General features: G+C 38.6%; 1 protein-coding gene across 5 annotated transcripts in view; it reads right to left on the bottom strand.

Annotated features, from left to right (window-relative positions):
- Positions 1–1,423: 1,423 nt before the first annotated feature.
- The window catches only part of LOC133570713 (uncharacterized), a 21,137-nt gene continuing 8,171 nt past the window's right edge, over positions 1,424–14,389 (bottom strand). The window contains exons 2-7 of one of the 5 annotated variants that reach the window (XR_009810236.2): positions 6,811–6,967; positions 2,961–3,275; positions 1,976–2,816; positions 1,855–1,911; positions 1,632–1,715; positions 1,424–1,542 (exon numbers count right to left, since the gene is read on the bottom strand). Coding sequence is in view for 1 of the 5 variants with exons in the window: in XM_061923408.1 (XP_061779392.1) it covers positions 2,367–2,816; positions 2,961–3,275; positions 6,811–6,894 (849 nt within the window). In the remaining 4 variants the exon portion in view is untranslated. Of the gene's footprint in view, positions 1,543–1,568; positions 2,817–2,960; positions 3,276–6,810; positions 6,968–14,389 lie in introns of those variants that run through there. The other 4 variants (XR_009810234.2, XR_009810235.2, XR_009810233.2 and 1 more) reach the window with 4 other exon arrangements.

Consider the following 14,389-nt stretch of genomic DNA (forward strand, 5'->3'; position numbering starts at 1 on the left):
GTACGGCGCCAGAGTCTGTTGAAATAAAGTGTTTCTCGCCTTCCAGTCGGTAATTTTAATGAGCTGGCAGCAGCCAGCGTCATCTCAGAAGACCCTCGGGTGCCGTGAATGTCAATCAAGTGACGAAAGTGACGTCATAGTGAAGATTTATGATCGCTCATTTTTAGGACTATTTTTTTTAATGCCTGGCTGGCGATCGACTGACACACCCTCCGAGATCGACTGGTAGCTCGCGATCGACGTAATGAGCACCCCTGCTTTAAATAGACCCCCCTTTTAGACCAGTTGATCTGCCGTTTCTTTTCTTTTCTCCTCTGTTCCCCTCTCCCTTGTGGAGGGGGGAGGGGGGGGGCACAGGTCCGGTGGCCATGGATGAAGTGCTAGCTGTCCAGAGTCGGGACCTGTGGTGGACCGCTCGCCTGTGCATCGGTTGGGAACATCTCTGCGCTGCTGACTCGTCTCCGCTCGGGATGGTTTCCTGCTGGCCCCACTATGGACTCGACTCTTACTATTATGTTGGATCCACTATGGACTGGACTCACAATATTATGTGAGACACACTCGACATCCATTGCATTCGGTCTCCCCTAGAGGGGGGGGGGGGTTACCCACATATGCGGTCCTCTCCAAGGTTTCTCATAGTCATTCACATCGACGTCCACTGGGGTGAGTTTTTCCTTGCCCTTATGTGGGCTCTGTACTGTGGATTACGTTGTGGCTTGTGCAGCCCTTTGAGACACTTGTGATTTAGGGCTATATAAATAAACATTGATTGATTGATTGATTGATTGGACATGCGGTGACTCTTGCAAGTGATCCATGCTTTGAAGCAAGTCTTTGGGACAGAGATCTGCTGTCATCTACTGGCGAGTCTGAACTGTTCTGGGAGTACATGAAAATATATGGACAATATAACTACCTTTTTTCTCAATATCAGAATAAAAGATTGGACTTTAGTGTCATTTTAATACATTTTGATGTACTACTTTTGTCTGTATTTTTTTTTGCTGTTAGTATGTTTTAATCCAGTATTTTAGTATTCTCATTTTATAGCTCGCGGCCGTGCCAACAACTTGAGGGTTCCAGGTTCAATCCCCGCTTCCACCATCCTAGTCACTACCGTTGTGTCCTTGGGCAAGACAGGTGAATGTCTTCGCAGGTGGGAGGGGCCAATCCCCATAAAAGCATAGAATTGATAAAAAGCAACCAAACATTTGTCAATCATTTTTATTGACTACACAAAAGCTACCAGTGATGAACGCCACCTCCTCTATGGACGTGAACCCTCAGCCCAACGTCTGAAGTCAAGGAGAAGCTTCCTCAGCAATGTCCAGCCCCTAACAACATCTCGGGAAGAAACCAGACTCAAGCTATGGACACAAAAATTTGAGAAAGACCCCCCTCCTATTTAGATGGAAATCCCCCCTTCTGAAGACCTCCCCCCCGGGTCAGAAACACCATGGGTCAGCACTCAACCCATGGTACCACATGGTGCCACATGGTACCACACCTCTCTGCAGCACTGAGCCCATGGTACCGGCCCTGGAAAAAAGATGATAATCAGAATGAGTGAGATATACACAAATATGTGTATGCGTCAGTAGAGTTATGTGTGTTAATCCTGCTGCTACCTTATTTTTGCTTCTTATTTTTTGCCTTTTTGGCCGCCTGCATCTCATCGTCCGGGTCCTGGCTGGTACCTTCACCACTTTTATCTTTCTCGCATTTTCCAAGTTGGTATTTGGTAAGATACAGAAATACAAGTTACAGTGAAGGTAAGACACATAAATACAAGTTACAAATGAGACAGTTCATTATCAGGCCACTCAAGGAGCTGATGTTGACATCTCATACCTTTTTTCTTGTATCCTAATAGCTCAACTTGACCTTGTTCTGCCCGAAACAACTTCACTGCAAGAGATGGCTCAAACTTAATAATATTGTAATGTTAGATGGTAGAATCTACCTTCCTTACATTTTAAGCTGTTAACTTCATTTTTTAATTCCCAAATCTCATTTATGAAGCTGTCTTCCTTCTTTGAGTACTCTTCTACCCGCTTCAAGAGCTCTTCATTCTCCTTTGTGACCACTTTCATCTTGTTCAAGGCCTTTTCTGTCTCCTCCAACCTCTCTTCCTCCTTCTTCCCAGCTCGGTATAAGGCCTCTTTTTTCTCCTTCAAGGCCTTTTCCTTCTCCTTCACATCTCCGCGTAAGGCCTCTTTCTCCTTCTTGTCCTATTCCTTCTCCTTCAACCTCTCTTCCTTCTCCTTCCCAGCTCGGTCTAAGGCCTCTTTCATCTCATTCATAGGTTTGGAATATTTTATGTCTTTCTCCTTCAAGGCCTGTTCCTTCTCCTCCAACTCCTCTTATCTCCTCTTCAGAAGTCGGCTTAAGGCCTCTTTCTCCTTCTTGTCCTCTTCCTTCTCCTTCACAGCTCGGTCTACGGCCTCTTTCTTCTCCTTCAACCTCTCTTCCTTCTCCTTCCTAGCTCGGTCTAAGGCCTCTTTCTTCTCCTTCATAGCTTGGGAAATGTTATTGTCTTTCTCCTTCAAGGCCTGTTTCATCTCCTCCAACTCCTCTTCCCTCTTCTTCACAACTCGGCTTAAGGCGTCTGTCTTTTTCAAGTCCTCTTTTTTCTCCTTCAACAGCGTTTTATTCTCCTTCGACACATCTTCCTTGTTCGTCACAGCTTGGTTTAAGTCCCAGTCTTTCGACTTCAAATCCTCTTCTTTCTCCCTCAACGTCTTTTCCTTCTCCTCCACATCTCGGTGTAAGGCCTTTATCTTCTTCAAGACCTCTTCCTTCTCCTTCAAGACCTTTTGATTGATTGATTGAAACTTTTATTAGTAGATTGCACAGTACAGTACATATTCTGTACAATTGACCACTAAATGGTAACACCCTAATAAGTTTTTCAACTTGTTTAAGTCGGGGTCCACGTTAATCAATTAATCATTCACCTCTTCTTTCTCCTTCAACACCTCTTCCTTCTCCATTACAGTTCGGTGTAAGGCCTCTTCCTTCTCCTTCACAGCTTGGCATAAGACCTCTTTTTTCGCCGTGAACCCCTCTTCCATCTCCTTCACAGCTTGGCGTGAGGCATTTTCCATCTCCTTCAAGGCCTCCTTCTCCTTCACAGCTTGGTACTTGAGGTCTTCCTTCTCTTTGATAGCGAGGAAAGAGGCCGCTTCCTTCTCATACTCCAACGTATTAATGTAGGCCACCATCTTATCCCTTTGTTGTCGATCTAGCTGATTTAAGATCTGCTGAATGTCCTGTTCAACACCAACACACACACACACACACACACACACACACACACACACACACACACACACACACACACACACACACACACACACCCACACACACACACACACACACACACACGTCATACTGTATATATGGCATGATAACTGCAGGATAGTTCCGTGTATTAGAGTGACTGAATGATGAATGTGTGAAAATATTTAAATATATAACTGCCATCACATTATCACAGAACTATGTATTGGTGCACATACTTGGAGCTTTAATAAAACAAGCTATTATGTACTTGCAATTTCATTAAAAGCCAGACATATCGTTTGTATATTTTCAAGACTATATTAGCAGTTACCCTGTCTACATTAAGCCGGATAACTCCTTCAAGGAATAATTATTTTGCCTGAATAAGCCCCGTGTCAGCCACACTAACCCATCTAATTCTTGAATCTCAGGCTCTTAGCTTTCTTTGGATTTATCGATGGAGTTCGGCGAGGGCAAGAAAATTGCGGATGGAAAGTAAAAATTGCACACAGAGAGGTGCTAAACTATAAAGTCAGTGCCTTTGAGTGTTAGAATAATTATGTATATATTATCATCATAACTTTATGCTTAAGGGCCGTTGCTATAAAGTATTGTCAATTGTGCTGAAGTGGTATTTTTGTATTTGTGCAGAGCTCGCAATCCAAAAGATTGCCAGCCTCTTTATCAGTGTTGTGTCCAGACTCGGCCTGCTGACTGCCAAGGCCAAACATCGGGTACCGGGACGCAGACAGAGCAGAGACTGGGCGATAGCACCAAGTGTCAACATATTTGCATTTTTGTATAATCATATATTGTGTCTAACTGGAGTTGTCGAGATTACCCCCATCCCTCAGTGACAGTGATGTAATAGGGACATTCCTAATAAATTGAGGAGACATGCGGGCAGGATTTTTAGAACATAGTTTGGATCTGTATCTAGAATACAACCTAAAACACGTGTCTCCTCGAGCTAAATTGAACTCTCTCTCTGCATGATTCCTTGTCTGGTTTTTATATTTATTTATTTATTTTTTGTTTTTATTCAGTCATTGGTGGAGCTAAGGATAATATTGTTTGTAATATTGTTTTTAATATTGTTGTGCAGCACTTTGGAAACATTTTTGTTGTTTAAATATGCTGTATACAGTGGGGCAAACAAGTATTTAGTCAGCCACCGATTGTGCAAGTTCTCCCACTTAAAATGATGACAGAGGTCTGTAATTTTCATCATAGGTACACTTCAACTGTGAGAGACAGAATGTGAAAAAAAAATCCAGGAATTCACATTTTAAAGAATGTATTTGTAAATTATGGTGGAAAATAAGTATTTGGTCACTTCAAACAAGGAAGATCTCTGGCTCTCACAGACCTGTAACTTCTTCTTTAAGAAGCTCTTCTGTCCTCCACTCGTTACCTGTATTAATGGCACCTGTTTGAACTGGTTATCTGTATAAAAGACACCTGTCCACAGCCTCAAACAGTCAGACTCCAAACTCCACTATGGCCAAGACCAAAGAGCTGTCGAAGGACACCAGGAAAATAATTGTAGACCTGCACCAGACTGTGAAGAGTGAATCTACAATAGGCAAGCAGCTTGGTGTGAAAAAATCAACTGTGGGAGCAATCATCAGAAAATGAAAGACATACAAGACCGCTGATAATCTCCCTCGATCTGGGGCTTCACGCAAAATCTCATCCCGTGGGGTCAAAATGATCATGAGAACGGTGAGCAAAAATTCCAGAACCACACGGGGGACCTGGTGAATGACCTGCAGAGAGTTGGGACCAAAGTAACAAAGGTTACCATCAGTAACACACTACACCGACAGGGAATCAAATCCTGCAGTGCCAGACGTGTCCCCCTGCTTAAGCCAGTGCATGTCCAGGCCCGTCTGAAGTTTGCCAGAGAGCACATGGATGATACAGCAGAGGATTGGGAGAATGTCATGTGGTCAGAAGAAACCAAAATAGAACTTTTTGGTATAAACTCAACTCGCCGTGTTTGGAGGAAGAAGAATACTGAGTTGCATCCCAAGAACACCATATCTACTGTGAAGCATGGGGGTGGAAACATCATGCTTTGGGGCTGTTTTTCTGCTAAGGGGACAGGCCGACTGATCCGTGTTAAGGAAAGAATGAATGGGGCCATGCATCGTGAGATTTTGAGCCAAAACCTCCTTCCATCAGTGAGAGTTTTGAAGATGAAACGTGGCTGGGTCTTCCAGCATGACAATGATCCCAAACACACCGCCCGGGCAATGAAGGAGTGGCTCCGTAAGAAGCATTTGAAAGTCCTGGAGTGGCCTAGCCAGTCTCCAGACCTCAACCCCATAGAAAATCTGTGGAGGGAGTTGAAAGTCCGTGTTGCTCGGCGTCAGCCCCAAAACATCACTGCTCTCGAGAAGATCTGCATGGAGGAATGGGCCAAAATACCAGCTACTGTGTGTGAAAACCTGGTAAAGACCTATAGTAATCGTTTGACTTCTGTTATTGCCAACAAAGGTTATATTACAAAGTATTGAGTTGAATTTTTGTTATTGACCAAATACTTATTTTCCACCATAATTTACAAACAAATTCTTTAAAAATCCTACAATGTGAATTCCTGGATTTTTTTTTCACATTCTGTCTCTCACAGTTGAAGTGTACCTATGATGAACATTACAGACCTCTGTCATCATTTTAAGTGGGAGAACTTGCACAATTGGTGGCTGACTATACTTTTTGAATACTTTTTGGCCCCCTCTCTCTCTCTCTCTCTCTCTCTCTCTCTCTCTCTCCATGTTTTATAATTTGGTAGCACATATATTACAGTTTGATTTTTGATGAACGTGACCATGGGAGGGAAAGGCTGTCTATATAACAGCTTTAATGGCTAACAGTGCAGACATGCTGTATGGCCTCAAAATTTCCCCAAAGGAACGTATTGTCCACAATTGAAGTGACGCTCTACAGGCCAGATTGTAAATGCCTTGCCTATAGATTTGCCTCGCCTATTTGACATGTCCTATAGTCGCATAAATAGAAAAGCATTTCTGTAGATTATTGCATTTTTTTAAACGTCTTTTATAACCATCACCACCAAAAAAGGTACAAGGTATTATAAAGTACAAATCAAATGGCAATAGAATGAAGTGAAGTGTATTTATATAGTGCTTTTTCTCTAGTGACTCAAAGCGCTTTGCATAGTGAAACCCAATATCTAAGTTACATTTAAACCAGTGTAGGTGGCACTGGGAGAAGGTGGGTAAAGTGTCTTGCCCAAGGACACAACGGCAGTGACTAGGATGACGGAAGCGGGGATCAAACCTGGAACCCTCAAGTTGCTGGCGCGGCCACTCTTCCAACCGAGCTATACTGCCCCAATAGTGTGTAGATTAAGTATGCAGGAAGTAGTCTTTGCCATTAAGGTAACCTACCAGTCTTGTATTTTGTTGTGCCCTATAAAATGTTTGTACTGTAAGTATTGTGTTCATGACACACCAGATGTTTCATGGTAACACGCATTGTACGTTTCATTACCACATTTGGAGGTGTCGAAATCACCACGTTGCCATCCAGCGCCGACTGTAGCGTGGCGTGCACCTTCCACATCTCCACCTTCATGTTTGCTTGTCCTCCTCTGCTGTCCTCAGACGCTCAGCAAACTTGTGTGGGCTCCAAGTGATGGGCAAGATACCTGGAACATGTAAGCTGCAAGTTAGTCTCCATGAAATGTAGCTAAGCTACAGGGGAAACTATCTCCGGAGAATTGTCACAAGCTACACGGCAAAAGTAGCGAGCATCAACACTTCATCTCTGTATGTAGTTCAACAATAACACTACATCTATGTATGTAGTTCAACACTAACACTACATCTATGTATGTAGTTATACAATAACACTACATCTATGTATGTAGTTCAATAATAACACTACATCTATGTATGTAGTTCAACACTAACACTACATCTATGTATTAAGTTAAACAATAACACTACATCTATGTATGTAGTTCAACAATAACACTACATCTATGTATGTAGTTAAACAATAACACTACATCTATGTATGTAGTTCAATAATAACACTACATCTATGTATGTAGTTAAACACTAACACTACATCTATGTATTAAGTTAAACAATAACACTACATCTATGTATGTAGTTAAACAATAACACTACATCTATGTTTGTAGTTTTACAATAACACTACATCTATGTATGTAGTTACACAATAACACTACATCTATGTATGTAGTTAAACAATAACACTACATCTATGTATGTAGTTATACAATAACACTACATCTATGTATGTAGTTAAACAATAACACTACATCTATGTATGTAGTTAAACAATAACACTACATCTATGTATTAAGTTAAACAATAACACTACATCTATGTATGTAGTTCAACAATAACACTACATCTATGTATGTAGTTACACAATAACACTACATCTATGTATGTAGTTACACAATAACACTACATCTATGTATGTAGTTAAACAATAACACTACATCTATGTATGTAGTTAAACAATAACACTACATCTATGTATGTAGTTCAACAATAACACTACATCTATGTATGTAGTTAAACAATAACACTACATCTATGTATGTAGTTAAACAATAACACTACATCTATGTATGTAGTTAAACAATAACACTACATCTATGTATGTAGTTAAACAATAACACTACATCTATGTATGTAGTTAAACAATAACACTACATCTATGTATGTAGTTAAACAATAACACTACATCTATGTATGTAGTTCAACACTAACACTACATCTATGTATGTAGTTAAACACTAACACTACATCTATGTATGTAGTTAAACACTAACACTACATCTATGTATGTAGTTAAACAATAACACTACATCTATGTATGTAGTTCAACAATAACACTACATCTATGTATGTAGTTAAACAATAACACTACATCTATGTATGTAGTTCAACAATAACACTACATCTATGTATGTAGTTAAACACTAACACTACATCTATGTATGTAGTTAAACAATAACACTACATCTATGTATGTAGTTCAACAATAACACTACATCTATGTATGTAGTTAAACACTAACACTACATCTATGTATGTAGTTAAACAATAACACTACATCTATGTATGTAGTTCAACAATAACACTACATCTATGTATGTAGTTAAACAATAACACTACATCTATGTATGTAGTTAAACAATAACACTACATCTATGTATGTAGTTAAACACTAACACTACATCTATGTATGTAGTTAAACAATAACACTACATCTATGTATGTAGTTAAACAATAACACTACATCTATGTATGTAGTTAAACAATAACACTACATCTATTTATTAAGTTAAACAATAACACTACATCTATGTATGTAGTTAAACAATAACACTACATCTATGTGTGTAGTTAAACAATAACACTACATCTATGTATGTAGTTAAACAATAACACTACATCTATGTATGTAGTTAAACAATAACACTACATCTATGTATGTAGTTAAACAATAACACTACATCTATATATGTAGTTAAACAATAACACTACATCTATGTATGTAGTTAAACAATAACACTACATCTATGTATGTAGTTAAACAATAACACTACATCTATATATGTAGTTAAACAATAACACTACATCTATGTATGTAGTTAAACAATAACACTACATCTATGTATGTAGTTAAACACTAACACTACATCTATGTATGTAGTTCAACAATAACACTACATCTATGTATGTAGTTCAACAATAACACTACATCTATGTATGTAGTTCAACAATAACACTACATCTATGTATGTATTTAAACAATAACACTACATCTATGTATGTAGTTATTAACTACATACATAGATGTAGTGTTATTGTTTAACTACTAGTTAAACAATAACACTACATCTATGTATGTAGTTAAACAATAACACTACATCTATGTATGTAGTTCAACACTAACACTACATCTATGTATGTAGTTAAACACTAACACTACATCTATGTATGTAGTTAAATAACACTACATCTATGTATGTAGTTCAACACTAACACTACATCTATGTATGTAGTTAAACAATAACACTCCATCTATGTATGTAGTTAAACAATAACACTACATCTATGTATGTAGTTAAACACTAACACTACATCAATGTATGTAGTTAAACACTAACACTACATCTATGTATGTAGTTAAACACTAACACTACATCTATGTATGTAGTTAAACAATAACACTACATCTATGTATGTAGTTAAACACTAACACTACATCTATGTATGTAGTTAAACACTAACACTACATCTATGTATGTAGTTAAACAATAACACTACATCTATGTATGTAGTTAAACAATAACACTACATCTATGTATGTAGTTAAACAATAACACTACATCTATGTATGTAGTTAAACAATAACACTACATCTATGTATGTAGTTAAACAATAACACTACATCTATGTATGTAGTTAAACAATAACACTACATCTATGTATGTAGTTAAACAATAACACTACATCTATGTATGTAGTTAAACAATAACACTACATCTATGTATGTAGTTAAACACTAACACTACATCTATGTATGTAGTTAAACAATAACACTACATCTATGTATGTAGTTCAATAATAACACTACATCTATGTATGTAGTTAAACACTAACACTACATCTATGTATGTAGTTAAACAATAACACTACATCTATGTATGTAGTTAAACAATAACACTACATCTATGTATGTAGTTAAACAATAACACTACATCTGCAGTCTGCAGGTGTACCTAATGTTTTGGCCCAGCAGCGACTGCAGCACGGATTTCATATTTCATTCATTCACAACTCCTCTAAAACGAACATGAATGTTTTTGCACTTTTGGCTTCTTATTAACTTTTTTTAAATAGATTCAATCTTGCATGTGGAAACTTTAAGTGTGGGCTTTAGTCATACTTGCCAACCCTCCCGGATTTTCCGGGAGACTCCCAAAATTCAGCGCCTCTCCCGAAAACCTCCCGGGACAAATTTTCCCCGGAAAATCTCCCGAAATTCAGGCAGAGCTGGAGGCCACGCCCCCTCCAGCTCCATGCGGACCTGAGTGACGTGTTGACAGCCTGTTCTCACGTCCGCTTTCCCACAATATAAACAGCTAATGATCGAGGGAGAGTTCTTGGTTTCTTATGTGGGTTTATTGTTAGGCAGTTTCATTAACGTCCTCCCAGCGTGGCAACAACACACAACAACAGCAGTCAAGTTTCCGTCCCCCGTAAAGCAGTTCGTCTGCCGTAAACAGCAATGTTGTGACACTTTTAAACAGGACAATACTGCCATCTACTGTACATGCATATGTGACCCACCCATAATGTGTCACATTTTTGTGTTGATTTATTTATTTTATTTTGTGGTTTGAATTCGTTTTTGGAGCTGTCATTACACATTTATCAGTATTCACATTGGTCAGTAGGGGGCAGTAGGGCGTTTCTTCCCAATTGAATGCTATCACCTGCAGACCGGAAGTGTCTTGTCATTCTGATGAGCGCGACCAGTCTGTGAACAATTGAAACGTCCTGTGTGCTTTTTCCTCCTGTATAACAGGTTAGTTTTGGTGAATCAACTCACTGAATAATATCCATGTGGTCTTTATAAGTTTAAGTACACATTCTGATGGTGGAGCCTAACTCTAAAGTGTTTGTGAGTTGTAGTTTGTATTTGTGAATGAATCCAGTGCACAGCTGCAGTAATCAATACAAAAAGGTGACGTGAGTGCGCAATGTTTATATAGGAACTTCTGATCCTAATTCAGACTCCCAAATTAGAGCTCCCATTTTCTTATTGATTTTATAATGTATATTTGTATAATGTGTGTGGTCTGAAATAGTGACAGAGAATAGAACAAGGATGGACAATTCAACCCTTAACTCAACAATGAGTAGATGAGTGTTATGTGTGTGTATATGTGTAAATAAATGAACACTGAAATTCAAGTATTTCTTTTATTTATTTATATATATATATATATATATATATATATATATATATATATATATATATATATATATATATATATATATATATGTATACATATATATATATATATATATATATATATATATATATATATATATACATATATATATATATATGTATACATATATACATATATATATACATATATACATATATATATATATATATATATATATATGTAATAAAATATATATATATACCTCCCGAAATCGGAGGTCTCAAGGTTGGCAAGTATGGCTTTAGTTGATATAACACTCCCGTCAGGGGGTGCATTCTATGCCGGGGGTGCATTATCCGTCACAACACCTGTTATATCAGCGCAACAGAGTCCAATAAGCACTCCTTAATAAAGTCTCCTTCAGAAAACGCCTTACTTTTTCTGGCGATTTTGTGAGAAATGATGAAACTTGTCCTGACGGCTGCATCTCTGGGGGTGTGAAATATGGCAAAAAGTCCTTGTTGGGTTTGCAGTTTTACCATCAACGCATCAGCCTCCCTTGCGCGCGCTTCATCAGACAGATTCTGCTATTTTTCCTCGTGCTTCGTCATGTCGTGACGATTCAAATGATATTCTTTAAACACAGCAAGCTGTGTACCACACATTAAGCACACGGCTTTACCTTCAATTTCTCTAAAGAAATACTTGGCAGTCCATGTCTTGTTGGAAACACGCCATTCCTCATCAACTTTTCTCTTTTTAGCTTATCATCACTTGTCGCTGTGAACCTTCACTCACAGGTTACACCCGGACATACGCCCATAAATAACACTTTTCAAAATAAAAGCAGCACAGTTGTATTGCGCGCACGACATAGATGTTTTTTAAACTTTATTTTGTAATTTGTGATTGCCGCTGTTCACATTCACTCACCCGCATACATCCACACGGAAGTAATACAAATAACGCTTTTCAAAAGCAGCACCGTTGTATTGCACACTCGACATAGATACTTTTTTAAATGTATTTTGTAGTTTATGATTGGCCTCACGCGGGCCGGACAGGGACGCACAAAGGGCCGGATGTGGCCCGCGGGCCGCAGAATGCCCAGGTCTGGTCTAGCTGATCGGAGAGCTAGCTTGCGCGGTGACTTCTATTTTGTTTGATCAGCCGTTTTACTGCCGTGTTACAGATGCCGTTTGGAAACACTTAAGGTATGTAAGTAAACTTTTACTAGATATTTCTGAGTAAATACTGTAAGCCAACTGTCTGATTGTGCAAAAACATGAAATGCTTCCAAAGCTGCAGTTTTGTTTGTTGGACTATAACAACGTCAAAAAGAGCAAATGTTTGTGATGTAATGCTAAAACATGTTGCATGGTAAAAATGCGGGGGGCATTTTTCCACTTCATGAAAAAAAACACATCATTTTGACAGTATCTAAAGACAAAATAAGCTTTGTGTTATAAGTGACTGTGAGTGTATTATTATTAGGAGTTGTTAGAATCAAGTTTTTTATTCCATTTTCAAGGTGAAACTAATGCAGTGTTCCGTCGCTACAACACGCTTCACTTTACACGGCCTCGCTGTTACACCCATCTTTTTGTGTGTGTGTATTTTTTTACAGTGTTGCTCCTTTTTTTCTTTTCTTTTTTACAGCACATGATTGCGCATTGTGTTCTGCATCCTGATTGGCGAAGGGACTGTAGACCATTGTCAATCAATCTTCTTATGCCATGTGTCCTGTACACTGGTGCTTTTCATCCACTAGTGTGCCGTGAGATACAGTCTGGTGTGCCGTGGGAGATTATGTAATTTCACCATTTGGGTTAAAATATTTTTGCAAACCAGTTATTATAATCTGCTAATAATGTGTTGTTGTTGAGTGTCTGTGCTGTCTGGAGATCAGCAGACTTACCACGTTATACTCTTCCATATCAGTAGGTGGCAGCCGGTAGCTAATTGCTTTGTAGATGTGGGAAACAGCGGGAGGCAGCGTGCCGGTAAAAAGGTGTCTAATGCTTAAACCAAAAATAAACAAAAGGTGAGTGCCCCTAAGAAAAGTCATTGAAGCGTAGGAAAGGCTATGCAGAACAAAACTAAAACTGAACTGGCTACAGAGTAAACAAAAACAGAGTGCTGGACGACAGCAAAGACTTACTGTGGAGCAAATCCGGCGTCCACAAAGTACATCTGAACATGACTTGACAATCAACAATGTCCCCACAAATAAGGATCAAAAACACTGAAAAATACTTGATTGCTAAAACAAAGTCGATATGGGAAATATCGCTCAAAGGAAGACATGAAACTGCTACAGGAAAATTACAAAAAAAGAGGAAAAGCCACCAAAATTGGAGCGCCAGCCAAGAAGTAAAACACTACACACAGGAAAACAGCAAAAATGTCCAAATAAGTCAGGGTGTGACGTGACAGGTGGTGACAGTACACCTACTTGAGACAAGAGCTATAGTGATGCATGCTTGTTATGCTTTAAAGTCATATCCAACAATTGCGACAACAACTTTTTACTGTCAACTGAGTTTAGTTTTGATTTCTGCTGGTGGTGTGCCTACGCATTTTTTCAACGCAAAAAATGTGCCTTGGCTCAAAAAAGGTTGAAAAACACTGCTCTACACTGCAGAATGCCTTGTTTTACAGTCCACTTATTTGGGACTTTTGATTTACTCTCAACTACTTTTAGGACTTTTGTCCGCCTGCACTTGAAATGTCTGAGAAGACGGTAGAGGACACTTTATGAAATGAAGTCCAGTAGCTTGTCCTGGTGTTATTTCACAGCACATCTATTACAGGATCTTTGCAGGATAGGTTGCTGACATTGAACCAAAGAATGGCTTATTGTACTTGCACCAGACATTAATGCGTAGGAAACAACAACAAACATACATATCATATTTACATAGAAGCAGAGGTGGGTAGTAACGCGCTACATTTACTCCGTTACATCTACTTGAGTAACTTTTGGGATAAATTGTACTTCTAAGAGTAGTTTTAATGTAACATACTTTTACTTTTACTTGAGTATATTTATAGAGAAGAAGCGCTACTTTTACTCCGCTCCATTTATCTACATTCAGCTCGCTACTCGCTACTAATTTT

Source organism: Nerophis lumbriciformis, linkage group LG28, assembly GCF_033978685.3.
Source record: "Nerophis lumbriciformis linkage group LG28, RoL_Nlum_v2.1, whole genome shotgun sequence".
In the NCBI taxonomy this organism is placed as follows: domain Eukaryota; kingdom Metazoa; phylum Chordata; class Actinopteri; order Syngnathiformes; family Syngnathidae; genus Nerophis; species Nerophis lumbriciformis.